The sequence below is a fragment of the Corvus hawaiiensis genome, chromosome 11 (genome assembly GCF_020740725.1).
Source record: "Corvus hawaiiensis isolate bCorHaw1 chromosome 11, bCorHaw1.pri.cur, whole genome shotgun sequence".
Taxonomy (NCBI): domain Eukaryota; kingdom Metazoa; phylum Chordata; class Aves; order Passeriformes; family Corvidae; genus Corvus; species Corvus hawaiiensis.
The window spans coordinates 21565327-21579898 of record NC_063223.1 but is presented as its reverse complement, the minus strand read 5'-3'; the positions used below and the strand labels follow the sequence as shown (position 1 = coordinate 21579898).

The window sequence follows — 14572 nt, the reverse complement described above, 5'->3', positions numbered from 1 at the left end:
AGATTCAAGCTCATCAATTCTTGGGAATTACGGGCTCAGCATGTTTTTGGAGAGCTTCTCAGAACAAGAACTCGGATTCTTCTCCAAAACTCAGATTGAATTGTCTTACAGATTTTAATAAAAATAATATTTAGTTAGGTTCACATAATGTTTTCCATTTTGGGACTTAAATCAATTTTTTACAGCATTCTCAGTGAGCAAGACCACAAAATACAAACAGAACCTGGCAGAACTATCAGTTCATTTACAAAAAAAGCGCAATTTAGTGCTGTACCCCTGTTACTGCTGCAAGAGTGGGACACTGCAAAGGTAAAAATCTGTTGGAGCACTGAATGTTGGAGTCAGTAGAGGAAAAAAAGCAGGAATATGCTCCAAAAGAACACCCTGATATGATCAGAGAAGCAGCTTTTACCCCTCAAAGAACTGAGTTCAGGATTTATTTTGTTGTCAGACATGCACCATGTTTTTAAAATAATTTTTCAACTCAATATCAGGAGTGTAAACTATTTTCAGGAGCCATTTCCACACTGCATCGACATTAATTGTTCTCTTTATGTTCTAATCCTTGTAGACACATAATTTGATGAAAATTAATCATTTTGTCATTGTATTTGATATCTCAGTGAATGCAAATATGTTTGTACAGTATTTAAATTTAGCTTGGCACTTCCAAGTGAATTGGCATTCTGGCTGAAGGAAAGGATGCACTGAAACATTTCAGTTTTAACTTCTAAATTTTAAATTTTTAACACCTCCTCTGCAGGAGCTTAAGTGAGGAGAGTAGTCCTCAGCACCCCTGCTAGCAGTGGAAAATCTGCAAAGCTCAGGGCCTCCTAGAAATGTTCAGATACATGTTAATGCAGTGCTTCTGCATTAACACCTGAGGATTAGAAATGTGTTTTTACAGAGAATCTTTCAATCGGTTTCATTTCTTTTGCTTTCACGAAGCGGTCTCGCAGGAAATTTAACGGACCCATCCTTTCAGAGGATGGAGAGAGGCCAAAATGTGCACCTGCACTCACCTTTCCTTCCCGATCATCCGAGGAGTTCCCCGCAGCATCCCGGGGCTCGCTCCTTTCCCACCAGATGTCCCCACTGGCGCAGGCAACGCTGCGAGAGCGGAGTTTTGTGCCTCTGGTCCCTCCCACCACACCTTAATCCCAGCACAACTGCAGTCCAAGAAATCCCCAGACTCTCGTCGTGTCCTCTGGAAGCTCCGTGTCCTCCGACCTTGTTTGTTAACTGGAAAGCACTGAAAATGTTTTACAGGAAACCACGCCTGGAATATGCTCTTGAGCCTTGGCCCCACGTGGTGGGAGGCATCTCCAGTCCTGACCCTAATTTGCTTTGCTTTTCTTACATCCAGAGCCTCTGGAATTGCCTGTTCAGTGAAATAAACTGAGAAATCCTCTTAGGTACCTTGCTATTTAAAATAAGTACTATCCCTTTTTTTTATTATTATTATTATTATTATTATTATTATTTTATTATTATTTTTTCTTCTTTTAGATCTGTTAATAAACTTCTTTATATTCTTTCAAGGTTGGTGCCTGCTTTGCGTTTCTCCTAATTCTCTGCTCACAGAAGGTAAACAGTAATGAGTATTTTGGACCAAACCACTACAATTATCTAATGGCTATAAAATGTGGCTATCACCAGTCCTGTCTTTGTTATTAACACAGTGACACTAAGATCATGGGTAAAATGAAGTGAGATTAAAAAATATTCAGGCAGCTTTACTTTCCTGGGTTTAGCTCTTTGAATGTTCTTTATTTTTTGTCGTTACAGTCACCATCATTTTTAAACCAATTTTTGATGACCTTGCTTAGGTTTTGTCGTGTATTGGTACATTGTAAAGTCAGAAAAGGCTTTTCATGATCAACAGGACAGATTTCTTGATGACTCTCAGCAGCCCTTGGGTAAATGTGTTTTTCAGCACTAATAACTGTGGCTGACTTTTATTTCCTCAGGGATCATCTAAATTACCATCCATTTTGGCCAGAATTGCTGTTGCAAATCACAGTAGAAAAAAACAATGTAATGGCTGTGAATCTCAGTGATTGTTTGTGAAAGGCCAGGGATTAGAGCATGTGTTTCGAAAGGTTCTGCTCTGTACCCCAAAAAGGTGTCTTTTAGCACTGGGGCAGGTGTTCCTCCTGCAGTGAAAAAGTTGCCTGAATTCTGCAATGAATTTTGTTTAGTTTATATTCTCTCTCTGCATTTTGCCTTTATTTCTCCCAGATTTAAGTTTCCTAATTGCAGTTTTTCCTGCATGCAACTTGAAACCAAAGTCAATTAATCTCTGAACCTTGTGGGATACACTGAAATAGACTGAATTGGAGTTTATTCCTTTAGCACATTTTCCCAATTTATTAAAATGCAGATGTATTAGGGCTCTGTTTAATATTGAATACTTTAAATACAATTAAACACTCGGGTGTCTAATTCAGAGAAATGACATGGACAGAGGAATAATACTTTGCATTTAGAGTATTCTATCCAAAATTTATGAGCAGTCTTTCCCACATTCCCCTTAGTGTTGCATTGTTGCTGTGATCTTGTCTTACTCACTTTATGAACTAGGCACATGTGGCACAGAGGGACTCTGAGCAGCTCGAGATCCCGAAGAGAAGAGAATCCAGAATTTCTCCTCTTACCATTAAACCACTCCTTTTTGCTTCTGATGTAATAAAGATATTGCACAGGACACCCCTACAACTCATCCCCCCCCAAACTTTTGGCAGTTCTCAGCTGAAGGAGTTACAGGTCAGAACTTTGTTGTTAACGCAGCAATTTCAGAAGCGAGAAAGTGTTCAGGATGTGGGAAATGCATCAGCACTACAAAGTGAATCAGAGCACATCTTTTTTCTTTGTAATATCAAATCCAGCCCAGCTTTCAGCTGTAGGGTGTACTTCAACATCTTCTTGGTCTCTTTTCCAACTTAGAGTATTCCATTATTGTGTGTTTCTCCTGAAATGTTTGACAGCAAGGTTTACAAAATGCAATTAAATATGAAGGGTAGAAAAGGGAAACATACTTCATGTATAAGCAACTGTATTCTGCAATTCTAGAACAGCAGCATACCCTTCTGGAGAAGATGGTGACAGTAGGAAACCCTTTTAGGACATAAAAATACTACTTTTTTTCAGCAAAGTTAACGTACAGTTAATGTAAGTGTGATATCAAAGAGATACAGTAGGGTACACTTAAACTTGATGTTTGATGAAAGGTTTGTGATTTGGAGGAAGCTATAAATAAATAAGGGAGTTTTTTTAAACAGTTGAAAGTTTGTTATTTGACTGTGCAAAGTACCTCCACTTGCAAATCTCACTGCACAAGCAATGTGTTCCTGCGTGTAGTGGAGTAAGTTGAAAGAGAAAAATGGTTTTGGCCAATCACAGAAATGTGGTTTCTTCCTTTTCTGGAGCTGAATAATTTATAATCACTGAAGATGCCTATGTGTATCTCCATTTCTGTGATGAAAGAGGTGATCTCAAATGGTAAAGGCTGACAGCAGTGTAACAGTTCACAGATTGACCCTGAGTTTTTCAGATTCTTGACCTGAAGTAGCTCTTCAAATGTGTTAAAACTATTAAATGCACATTTCCCACTTTTACTAACACTTTATAAATTACAGTTTGCCAAAGTCTTTTACTTTACCCGTCCTTCGAAACTGGACTATTTTGTTTGGTTGAACTCCTGAGCTGCATTTGAGCTCCAAAAACCCAGATCAGTATCAGTGAATGTGAAGGATCTTTTTGAAAGTCTTCTTGAAATTGTGGTTACAAAGAGGATACAGGAATGGATTTAGGGTGGAGTTCACGTAGCCGAGCCATATGGTAATCATGTGCAGTTCTGAGAGCCGTTCATGGTCGTGGAATGTTATCACCATAAATAACACAAAGTAGGGGATCCAGCAGAGCATGAAGACTGCCATGATCACCCCCAGCTGCTTCGCTGCCTTCCGCTCCCTGTTCCCGTGCCGGTGGGTGCTCCTGGGATGGCCGTGCAGGGTGTGCCAGGTCTTCCTCAGGAATGTCAGCCCTCTGGAATCCCTGCACTCAGTCTTTCCCTGAGGACAGCAGGCTCCTTTAGGGTTGGAACTGGAGTGCTGTGCACGGGGTGCCACCTCAGTGAAGGTGTGGTTGTCGGATGCCGCACTGGAGTCACTGTCCTGGCAGCCAGGCTGCTCCTTATTCCCAGGCTTTTTTGTGGCACACACACCCTTCTTCCCTGTTTCATCCAAGCCACGCCCAGGCTTGGCCGTGGTGACAGAGAAACAGCTCCACTTCAGGACTTTCCCATTACTCAGTGCCTTTGAAGATTTGTCAGGATTCCTGAAATAAAGCTCTGCCTCCACTCTTTGGGGCTCTGGGGAGCTTTGCTTCTCTGTGCCAGGGGTGTTCTCGCATAAGATTTGCTTCTGGAGGCAGATATTTTTCTCGTCCTTTATCTTAGTCTGATGCACGGTGGTTTTTTCCAAGGAAGACCAATAAGCTCTGTTGGTGAGCTCTCGGTGCTGGCAGTGTCTCCGAACAGTTCTGAAGATTTTACAGTAGAACCACAGCATCAGGAGGGAGGGCAGGTAGAAGTTGAAAATGGCTGTCAGCACTTTAAACCAGGTGACTTCGGAGAACTCTGTCTCACACTTGTTCTCCTTCACCTTCCTTTGCCCGTTGTTGGCAAAAACGTGCCAGCCCAGGATGGGGATGACCCAGGTGAAGGAGAGCAGCCAGGCCCCCAGGATGAGCAGCGAGGCTCTCATTTTGGTGCGGTACTTGAGGTATTTCAGCGGCTGCTGCACCGAGCGGTACCGGTCCATGCACAGGATGAAGAGGTTGAAAATAGAGGCGGTGCTGGCCACGTAATCCATGGACAGCCAGAACAAGCAGGCTGCCAGCCCCAGGGGCCACACGGGGCTCAGCATGTACACGATGTTGAGGGGCATCACAGCCACCCCCACGATCAGGTCTGCGATGGACAGGCTCACGATGTACAAATTGCCCACTGTCTGCAGCTTCTTCTCCATTTTCACAGCACACAGCACTAAAATGTTCATGACAATGGTGATCAGGGAAATGCTCCCAAGGAACAGGCCTAGAAGAGCTGAGGGAGCATTGCTTGAGTTCTCTGTTGTGTTCTTGGACATCTTCTTCACGGGCGCACAGAGTGAGAATCGGAGCGGACGTCCAGGCCTTGGAAGTTCAGTCGTGGTCTGCACTCCTGGATGAAAATGTGTTGGGTTGCTTGGGGATTTTTATTTCCAGAGCTACAGAAAAGAAAAAAAAAACCATGCTCAATCACTGTAGTAATAAGATAATAAAGCTAATTTGTGCCTCAGCTTAGCACTGTCCCTTTTAGGGCTTTCCTACAGAACAAATTTTTACAACATTTTACACAGAGGTAATTTGTGTTTTATGAAACCCAAATAACCAATCCCAAACAGTTTTCATAGGGCTTCATATATTTCTGACCCCAGAATCTGAAGAAGAAATTTAATTCCTCACAGCTTTAATCCATTACATCTCATTAAACAGCTGATCATGAACCAGAACATAAACTCCATATTGGCAAACTGATTTAAAATGTGTTAGTAAAAAGCATATTAACGTATTTTGCACTAAATAGTTTAAACAAGCCAGTGCTTATTTACAACCTACATCTAGCAGTTGGAGAATCCAGCAATTGGCAGTCAGTAGGCAGTCATTCAATTATAGGTAATGAGTAATCTCTTCCTACACAGTTTAGGCTCACACAGATTTCAAACATTTAAAGATGCCAGGCCTATTTTAGATCCAATACAAAATGATAGGAATTTTCAGGATTAATAAGCATCTTCTGCTTCCCAGCTGCTAACTTCATGTATTGATGCACAGTCCAGAATTGATTAATAATATTTTACATCTTGGAGCATATGATCCATTGACCAAATTCTGCCTCCAGTACATTGAAGAAAAATGTCTGTGAAGGTGACACACATTTTTGTGCCATGTCACAGCTTTTCTGAGTTTATGTCCTGGTAAATCTCTTAAAGCAATAAGGAAGGAAATTGAGCCTGTAAATATATTTGCTCAAAGTATTTACACAACTGACACTGAGATATGCATGGGATTTCTCACCCTCATAACTCTAAACATGGCCAGAGCAATACAATGCAAGAGATTGTTCAATAATCAGCATTTTCTATTGAAATCCGGTGATGCAATACTTCATGTAACTTTATCTTTCTTATTCCAGTAATCAGGGTTTAAGCTGAAATGATTTGTGCTTCCTTATGAGAGGTCAAATTCCTTCTTGCCTGGGCTTTACTTACGGGTGGGTGTTGTTGGGAGAAGAGCTGTGTCCTTGGTGGCAGCAGCATCCACAGGCAGAGGGAACAGGAGCACCCTGGGGAGTGCTGTGATCCCGGATTCCTTCAGGCTCTGCCAGGACAATTCCTCTGTGGCAGCTGCTCACAGATGACAGAGGCCTCGAGCATCTCCTGAGAATGAGGACAGAAATTACTCCATGGATTTTAAACCAGCCTGTCCAGAAAATGGTTATATCCCGCTATTTCTTCCACCTCTTCAAGTGTGTTTAAGTGTACAGGGCATGGCCAAGGCAAGGAGTTGTTGCAAGAACCTGGAATGACTCACCTTCACCCCCAGGTATTTCCATGTAAATGTGTGGTAAAATAAAGGGAGAAAAGGCAACTTTGATTGAGTCTTCAACTGAAAAAGAAAAATAACAGCAAAGAAAGCTGCCTGGTTAGACAGCTCCCCTTGGCTGTTCGTGAGCTGCACATGGAATGCATGAACTGCATTTGGGCTTGGGCTGGATGATCTCCAGAGGTCCCTCCAGCCCTAACAGTTCTGTGATTCTGGGAATAAAACAGAGCAGAACACAGTCAATGGTGTTGACTGCTCCCCAGACTTTCTCCTCAGCACTGCTGTGGTTGGATAGGGCAGGATTTAGGAAGCAACTTGCAGATCTTGAGCTGGAGTAGTCCTGCTCCAAAGAAGGATAGGTGCCTTTTTTTCAGGAGCTATTGTAATTCCTTATCTGTAACTCAGTTGCCAGTAGAGGAGAGCAATAATAATGAATACATGGGGTTCAGTGTTTGCACAGTTTAATTACACCAAAACAAAGTTCACTAAGAACAGATTTTAAAGAAAGCAGCCCAAGACCTTGGATTGCTTTTTGGAAATTCTAAACCATGGCCTCACCATGGAATGCTTCTTTAATTTTTGCTGTCTGTGAAGAGCTTTTTCTACGAGGAGGCTCAGCAATCATCATTTGTTATTGTATTACAGTTCCAAGGAACAAGGCTCTACTGGGAGATGCTGAGTGGGTGCCTCAGTGCCTCATTAGTGCAGGTGCAATCTATTAAGCCCTAAGTGGGAGTAAGTTTCTAGAAGCAGCTGCTGGCGCATCTTTTACTGAGAGATTTTTAAGAGGCTGCAGGTCCAAAGGGCAAAATTCTTGTTCATCAGACTAAATTCAAGGCAGAAATTAAGATTTTTATTCAGATGGCCTTTACTCACTCTGTTGTACTGAAGAAACCCATTTATTTCTAGTGATTTTTAAAAAAAGTATTCTTTAGGTGTTGAAAGTATTTGCATGTTAGAAGTTTGATTGATTTCCCTCTCAAAAACTCATTTATTTCTCTGTAAGGGAACAACCCCTATTCAATGCCTGCCAATATCCAAGGAATATTTTGGATAAAAAGTAAATGAAAAAACATGGTAAACCTGCCTGCTATTCCCACTCAGATGACTCAATGTCTGAGTCCAGCAAGGACCAGGCTTTGGTTTTTTATTCCAGAAAAGTGTCTCGCACTGTCAAAGGACAGACTGAATTCTGTCTGCCCTCGAGCTGTCTCCCCTAGGCAGCCTGAAATGAAAAGATTCATAATCTGAAGATGCAGTGTCTGACCAGCCAAATTCTGCCAGTCTGCTGGATTGTCCTTTTCCCCTCACATACCTCTTTTAAGAGAGTTATAAATAAATCTTTTGCTGTGTGAACAAGCAATGCTGCCTGACTTATAAATATTATAAAATTTAATTCCTTGTCTTGTTATGACTCTTCCTTGGGGTGGAGGAGCTCCTTAATGACAGCTCTGGACATCTGGCTGTCCAGTTTTGCATTAATTGCTTTGCATTTCTTCGGTGGCAGGGAATTTTCAGTGGCTTTTGTAGGAAATGCTGTGCTGGGGGGAAAATGAGGCCAAGACTAATGTAGCAGATGTGCTGAAATCTACTCTACAGAGCAGACTGCGGAGCAAATTGCTGTCTGAGTTGTTGGGTTGGGGATCTGCAGGCTGATTTGGGAGCTGGATGCCCCAGGAATGATGCTGTGTGCCGGTGGGATTGGGAAAGGTGCTGTTCCTGGGGTAAGAAAGGGCAAGAGGCTGTTTCTGAAGCCTTCTCCACACTTCACTTCCAAACTTGAGGGCCCAGTGCCATAACTGCTGCATTTCTATACCCTCTCCTGGTCCTGTCACTTGTCTAAAGAAGGTGAACAGGCTGTGTGGTTATTCAGTTATGTCTGGGAACACACATCACAGGTAATTTTAAAATACTTCAGATGGACTCTTTTTTAAATGAATTTATCCAGTTGCTCTGGACTGTGAAAGGTCCCCTCACACTCAGAGCAATGACCCCTTCACGCAGGTGGCCAAGGGGCCAGGGCAAGGTCAACCCCTCTGCCCCTTTGTACAGCAGCTGTATCGCTTGGCTGTGGGCTGGGCTGGGCCATTAAATTTATCCTTACTCCTCCAGCTTGGATGGTGATGTGCTAAGGAGAGCAAGCAGACCTTATGAACAACAAGCAGATGGAATGCAGAGCCTGTCGTGAAGGAGGATGGAAACTTTTAAGTAACTTCGTGAAGTGTTTCAAGGAGAAAAAAGTCTTTATTATTATAACTGTGTGATATACTGAATTTGTAACTTGCTGATATAGGGATATTTTCTTTTCAGTCCACTGATTCTGCTGTGCTCCCACTATTTCTTTTAATTGGTATATCTGGATATTAGGGTACAGCCTGTCAGGATTGCAGATAAATATTTCTGCTTTTATTTGATAAATAAATCTGCTTTTATTATTAAATACTACATCTGTATTTACTGCCTTTTTTTTTTTTTCTAAATAAATACATTATTTTTAAGTTTGAGCCTTAACCTGAAATCATCAGGAGATAGAAATAGACTTTTGTGACTCTGGCTGGCATTTTTTAACAACTCTCTTTAACCCTTGGCCTATATGCCATGAATATTAGAAAGAGCTGAAGATGGACACATTCCAAAGAATGTTTTGGCCTTCAAAATGTAATCTCAGACTTCCAGAAACTCTTCTTCCAGCAGCTCAATCTTCTAGTTTCAGTTGTTCTAAATGTCAGTTTTTCCATGACAAAATCCAGTCTTGTCCTTGTGATAGTATTTCCCAAATATGGTTTATTTTTGCCAAGAGATTGGGGGGACAACCTCATATCTTGACTAGAATCCTGAAGCTTCCAGATATGGTATTAATTTTCCCTGCTAGTCTAAACACTATCAGTATGAACTAACTGCTCATCAATGTGATCTCTCAGCAAAACAGTGTTTAAGTGTTACTTTCTTTAAGTATTGCTGTGCTGGAGAAATCATAGTCTTTACTCCATTACTTGTGTGTAAAAAGAGCATTTGCTGTGGGTGCTAGAGCTGTGCAGTAACTGTTGTAATAGAAGAAATTTGTGCTGTGATGCACCAAACAAACCCATTAGCTGTAAAATCCCTTATAAACCAGGGGAGTTTCCCAGGAATGTGGTTCCTTTAAAGCTGAGCAGCTGCAGTGGTGCCTTTCTGTTCTGGGTTTGGAGCCCATTATCCCAACTCACTGTAACAGGACATCTTTGCTACAGGAATGGCAAAAAAACCTTGATTTTTTTGGACTCCACCTTGTGCTACTACTGACTCCAACCCTTGGCAACAGTAAAACTCAGTGGGTTTAATCACTCTGAATCATTTAACACTAATTAACATAATTGTAACATTGACTACAATTGATTGATTTCCCTCTCAAAAACTCATTTATTTCTCTGTAAGGGAACAAACCCTATTCAATGCCTGCCAATATTCAAGGAATATTTTGGATAAAAAGTAAATGAAAAAACATGGTAAACCTGCCTGCTATTCTCACTCAGATGACTCATATACAATTAACTTTTTAAAAAGTAAATATACTTTTTAAAATGTAACTCACCCTGTCATTCAGACATCAAGATCTGGTTCTTTCCAAGTGACTTGGTAAGCCACTACTCACAAAAGTAAAAGCCAATGTGTGTGAATAAGAGTTGGTAGTTCTTTCAGTGCTGAGGTTGACCACTATGAAAACTCTTTGGGGATGTATTTGAATTCAGCTCGAGTGAACTTCTGGTGCTTTGAAGCTGTATGAAAACCTTCATCACAAAAATGCACAGATTTAAAAATCCTAGTGGGTTTGAGGAGTCACTGTCTCCTTGTACTGGCAATAAAAGGAAACCCTGTTACTGAAAGATTTATTTTGGGTCGTTTTTAAAAAAAATTCACCTTTAATTTGAAGCACATATTATCAATCTCTTCAAACAGCAGGTGAACTTACTGTATTACTTACTGTATTACTATATTACTGTAGTAATATGATGAGTTCCTTCATATTTTAGCAATAACTTATTGAAAATACAAAGCTTTTCCTTTATAGAGATACAGATATGAGTTAAACAAGCTTTTTTTCCTTCTTTTTGCAGGCAGCTTTAATGTTTTTTGTTGAATTAAGCAGATGGCAAAGGGGCACTGCTGGACCACAGGGTTTCTTACAGTGAGAGAGCCTGGTGCCTTGCAAATAAACAGTTTAAAAGCAGCTGATCCAAGAATTCTGACTCCTCTCCATCATTCCTGACTGTAAAGGAAAGCCTGGGGAGGCTACATCAAGAATGGTATAAGGTTTAGGGCAGGTTATGTCCCTGCTCTAGTGTCAACCCCCTCAGGATGTGCTGGACTTGTATTTGAGAAAAGATCTGTATGAAAAGAATGCATTTACCTCGCGAGAGCACAATTGTCTTCAGAGGGGGTGAGGGTTAAGTTCTCTATCTTCCTCTTTCTTCAGCCAAGCCACCGTTCTCCCTCAAAACAAGGAACCCACCCCTCCCTGCCTGTTTTTCCCAGCCGTGTCCCCATCCCTTCCCTCACCGTTAGTCACCAGAAAGATGCTTAAAACAAGAGCGTAAATATTTTGCAGACAGACAGGAACTCCCCTTTAATTGCTTAAACCATCTTAATTCAAGTGTGCCCATTAAGTACAATGGAGAATCCGGACTTTATCTATCTGTTTCCCTTCCCCTCCTTTCCATTTCCATCTGAACATCCCCTCCGTGCTCTGGCCCTTGCTGGCCTGACCCCCAGCGACTCCTCTCTGCTCCGGGGGCAGGGGGCAAACCTGGGAGCCTTTGGAGCTGCTGGATCTGCAGCTGGGACAAGTGTCCTCCGGGGAGGAAAGCTGCCTGAGCTTCCTCCGGTGTATTGGCGCACTTTGGGGATTTCTCTTCAGATTTGTTTGCCCCGACGGGAGACCCTTTGCTCCCCGCACCCCTCTGCTGCTCTGGGCTGGGATGCGCCGGGTAAGGAGCAGAAAATTTCTGCCAAGGGCTCCCAGTTAATGCTGGGGGGGAGTTATCAAAAGCGGGGTGTGTTGCTGAGTTGTGCTGCTCTGGCTTTCCTGCCCCGCTCCTCTCGCTGCGCTCAGGTACCGCCGCAGCCTCAGCCGGGACGAGCGATCTCCGAGGAGCCGCCAGCGCTCTCCCAGCCTCAAATCCCTCAAATCCCTCCCGCTTCCCCTCGGCCCCGCTCCCTCCCCGCTTTCCCCGCCGCCGTTCACTCACCAAAGCAAGGAGGAGAGCGCGGAGCGGCTCCGGCAGCTCGGGCAGCGGGGCCGGGCGCAGCCGCTCCTCCTGCCGCGGGGCTGGGCAGGGCCGGCCGGGACGCGGAGGGGGCGTGGGACGCGATGGGAAGTGAGGGATGCGATGGGATGGATGCGGTCGAGGCGGTGGGAGGCAGTGGATGCGGTGGGAGGCAGTGGATGCGGTGGGAGGCAGTGGATGCGGTGGGAGGCGGCGGGAAGCGATGGGCTGCTATGGGAGGCGGTGGGCTGCGATGGGAGGCGGTGGGATGCGATGGGAGGCGGTGGGATGCGATGGGAGGCGGTGGGATGCGATGGGAGGCGGTGGGATGCGATGGGAGGCGGTGGATGCGATGGGAGGCGGTGGATGCGATGGGAGGCGGTGGGATGCGATGGGAGGCGGTGGATGCGATGGGAGGCGGTGGGATGCGATGGGAGGCGGTGGATGCGATGGGATGCCCGGCCCCGTGCCGCCCCGGGGCTCCGGGACGCTGCAGAGTGATGCTCCCCTCTCTCCGGGGCTGCGCTGCCGGGAAGAGCCCGGCTCTGCCCGCCCGCTGCCCGCAGCTCCGCTCTCCCCGCCCGCCGGAGAGCCCCGGGTGTGGCTGGAAACCTGTGGCGATCTGAGCTGGCTGCAGCCGGGAGGTGACGCCGGGGTTCACCTGAGGTAACCCAGGAGTCTGCGGAGGATCAGACACCACATCCTGCTTTGGGATCATCCCAGCCCTCAGCAGCCACAGGACTGTCACTCTTCTCTGATAACCAGCACTGGGTCTGAAGTAGAGACCGAGTTTCTTTTAGTGGAGCTGCCTTACACAACTACTTTAAGAGCTGGAAAACCCCAAGTGTGTAACACATTTCTGGATATCTCAGCTAAACTGACGTTTTTGTGATTCATGTAGTTCCAGTACATCTGCTCCGTGTTAAACATGCACACAGGGTTTGGGGGATGTTTTTGCAACTAACTTACCCATTTTCGTTCCTTTCTTCAAGATCATGCTTATTTCCCCCTCACTTTTAAAAATATTTAGAAATATGTTGCACAAAACTCTCCGTGGATTCAAAGGGGTAATTTTGTTATGTAAGTCACGAAGAATTTGTGCAATGGTGTTTTTGCAAACAGCATTGTTGGGCACTTGGTAACTTCATTGTCTGTTAAACTGGTGAAGAGGAATAGTAAATTTTGCACAATTCCTCCCCACCATGAGCAAACAGGAAAATACAGGATATCCCCATGTTCCTTCCCTCAGTCTAAGAGGATAATATCCTTTGCCAAAAAGTGCAGCTCTATCAGCAAAGAAGTGTTACAGCCATTAACTACTTTTTTTTTGGTGTTACTAAGGCAATTTTTCTGCCCTTGAATTGTTCCCTATCCCATTGCAATTATGATAAACCCAATTTCTAAACAGATGTTTGCTTGGGTCTTGTCTCTGGGTGTCAGAGCAGGGACCAGGCTCTGCTCAATGGTGCTGAGAAATAGGAAAAGAGGCAACAGGCAGGAGGTGATCCCAGCAACTTCCACCTGGACAGGAGGCAGAACTTCTTCCCTGGGCAGTGACCAAGCACCAAACAGATTGTCCAGAGAGGGTGTGGAGTGTCCCTCACTGGGGATGTTCCAGAGCTGTGTGGACAAATCCTGTGCCCTGGGATGGCCCTGCTGGAGCAGGGAGATGACACCAACTGAGCCACTGTGGTCTCTCCAGCCTGATCTGGGATTCTGTGCTGAGAGGCTTTGCACTGGAAAATTCTGCAAGAGATGAAAGTCCTTTCTTGCTCCTGCCTCTCACACAGTGATTTGAAGAACAACTTCTGTGCTCGCAGGTCATGCTGCCCACTGCCCACTCCACGATGTTTCGCTTCACTTCTGCACCAGTTTCCTGCTCAGTCTCCTTCGCTGTTGTTTGACCTTTTTCAAACAGGTTTTAGGTGGGTTCCTTTGGAAGAACGCTGTAAATCAGGAATGTTTATAACTTTTCATATAACATTAATTTGCAGCTGCTCCCTGTGTTTATCCTCCTTTGGACCTCTTCCATCCAGGGAATGTTTTCTGCAGGGACTATCAGAGATGGACTGGAGGCCTTAAACCCATGCTGAGGGGTTGCTGTGAGCTGTTCCTGTCTCCCAGCAAACACGTTTGTTCCCAACTGCATTTAACCTCCTTTAGAATGGCAGGGGCTTTGTGCTGCTGAAGGCAGAAGTGGAATTTCCATTTATGTAGAAAGGACCAAAGTAACTCATGGAATCCCAGGATGGGTCAGGTTGGAAGTGACCACAGAGGGTCACTGGTGCCAACTCCCTGCTCCAGCAGGGCCATCCCAGAGCACAGGGCACAGCACTGTGCCCACACAGCTCTGGAACAACCCCAGGGAGGAGACCCCAGAGGCTCTCTGCACAATCTGCTCAGGGCTGGGCACTGCCCAGGGCAGCAGTTCTGCCTCCTGGGCAGGGCAATTCCTGGGCTCAGGCCCTGCCCGTGGCTCTGGTGCCGCTGCCGGGCCCCGGAGCAGAGCCCGGGCCCTGCCCTGAGCCCTCCCTGCAGCCAGGGACAGCCAGGGCTGAGGGCCCCTCTCAGCTGGGGCTCCTCTCGAGGCTGAGCAGCCCCGGCTCCCTCAGCCTGTGCTGGGCACGGAGCTGCTCCAGGCCCTTCCTCATCTCCGCAGCCTCTGCGGGCCCCGCTCCAGG

General features: G+C 45.0%; 1 protein-coding gene across 1 annotated transcript; it reads right to left on the bottom strand.

The window, feature by feature from the left end:
• Window positions 1-1568: 1568 nt before the first annotated feature.
• HRH1 (histamine receptor H1) lies at window positions 1569-12177 on the bottom strand. Its single transcript, XM_048316218.1, has 3 exons — window positions 11874-12177; window positions 6315-6482; window positions 1569-5270 (listed from the first exon to the last, which is right to left on the bottom strand). The coding sequence occupies exon 3, from the start codon at window positions 5148-5150 to the stop codon at window positions 3738-3740; it is 1413 nt and encodes a 470-aa protein (XP_048172175.1). The 5' UTR covers window positions 5151-5270; window positions 6315-6482; window positions 11874-12177; the 3' UTR covers window positions 1569-3737.
• Between the last annotated feature and the right edge of the window lie 2395 nt (window positions 12178-14572).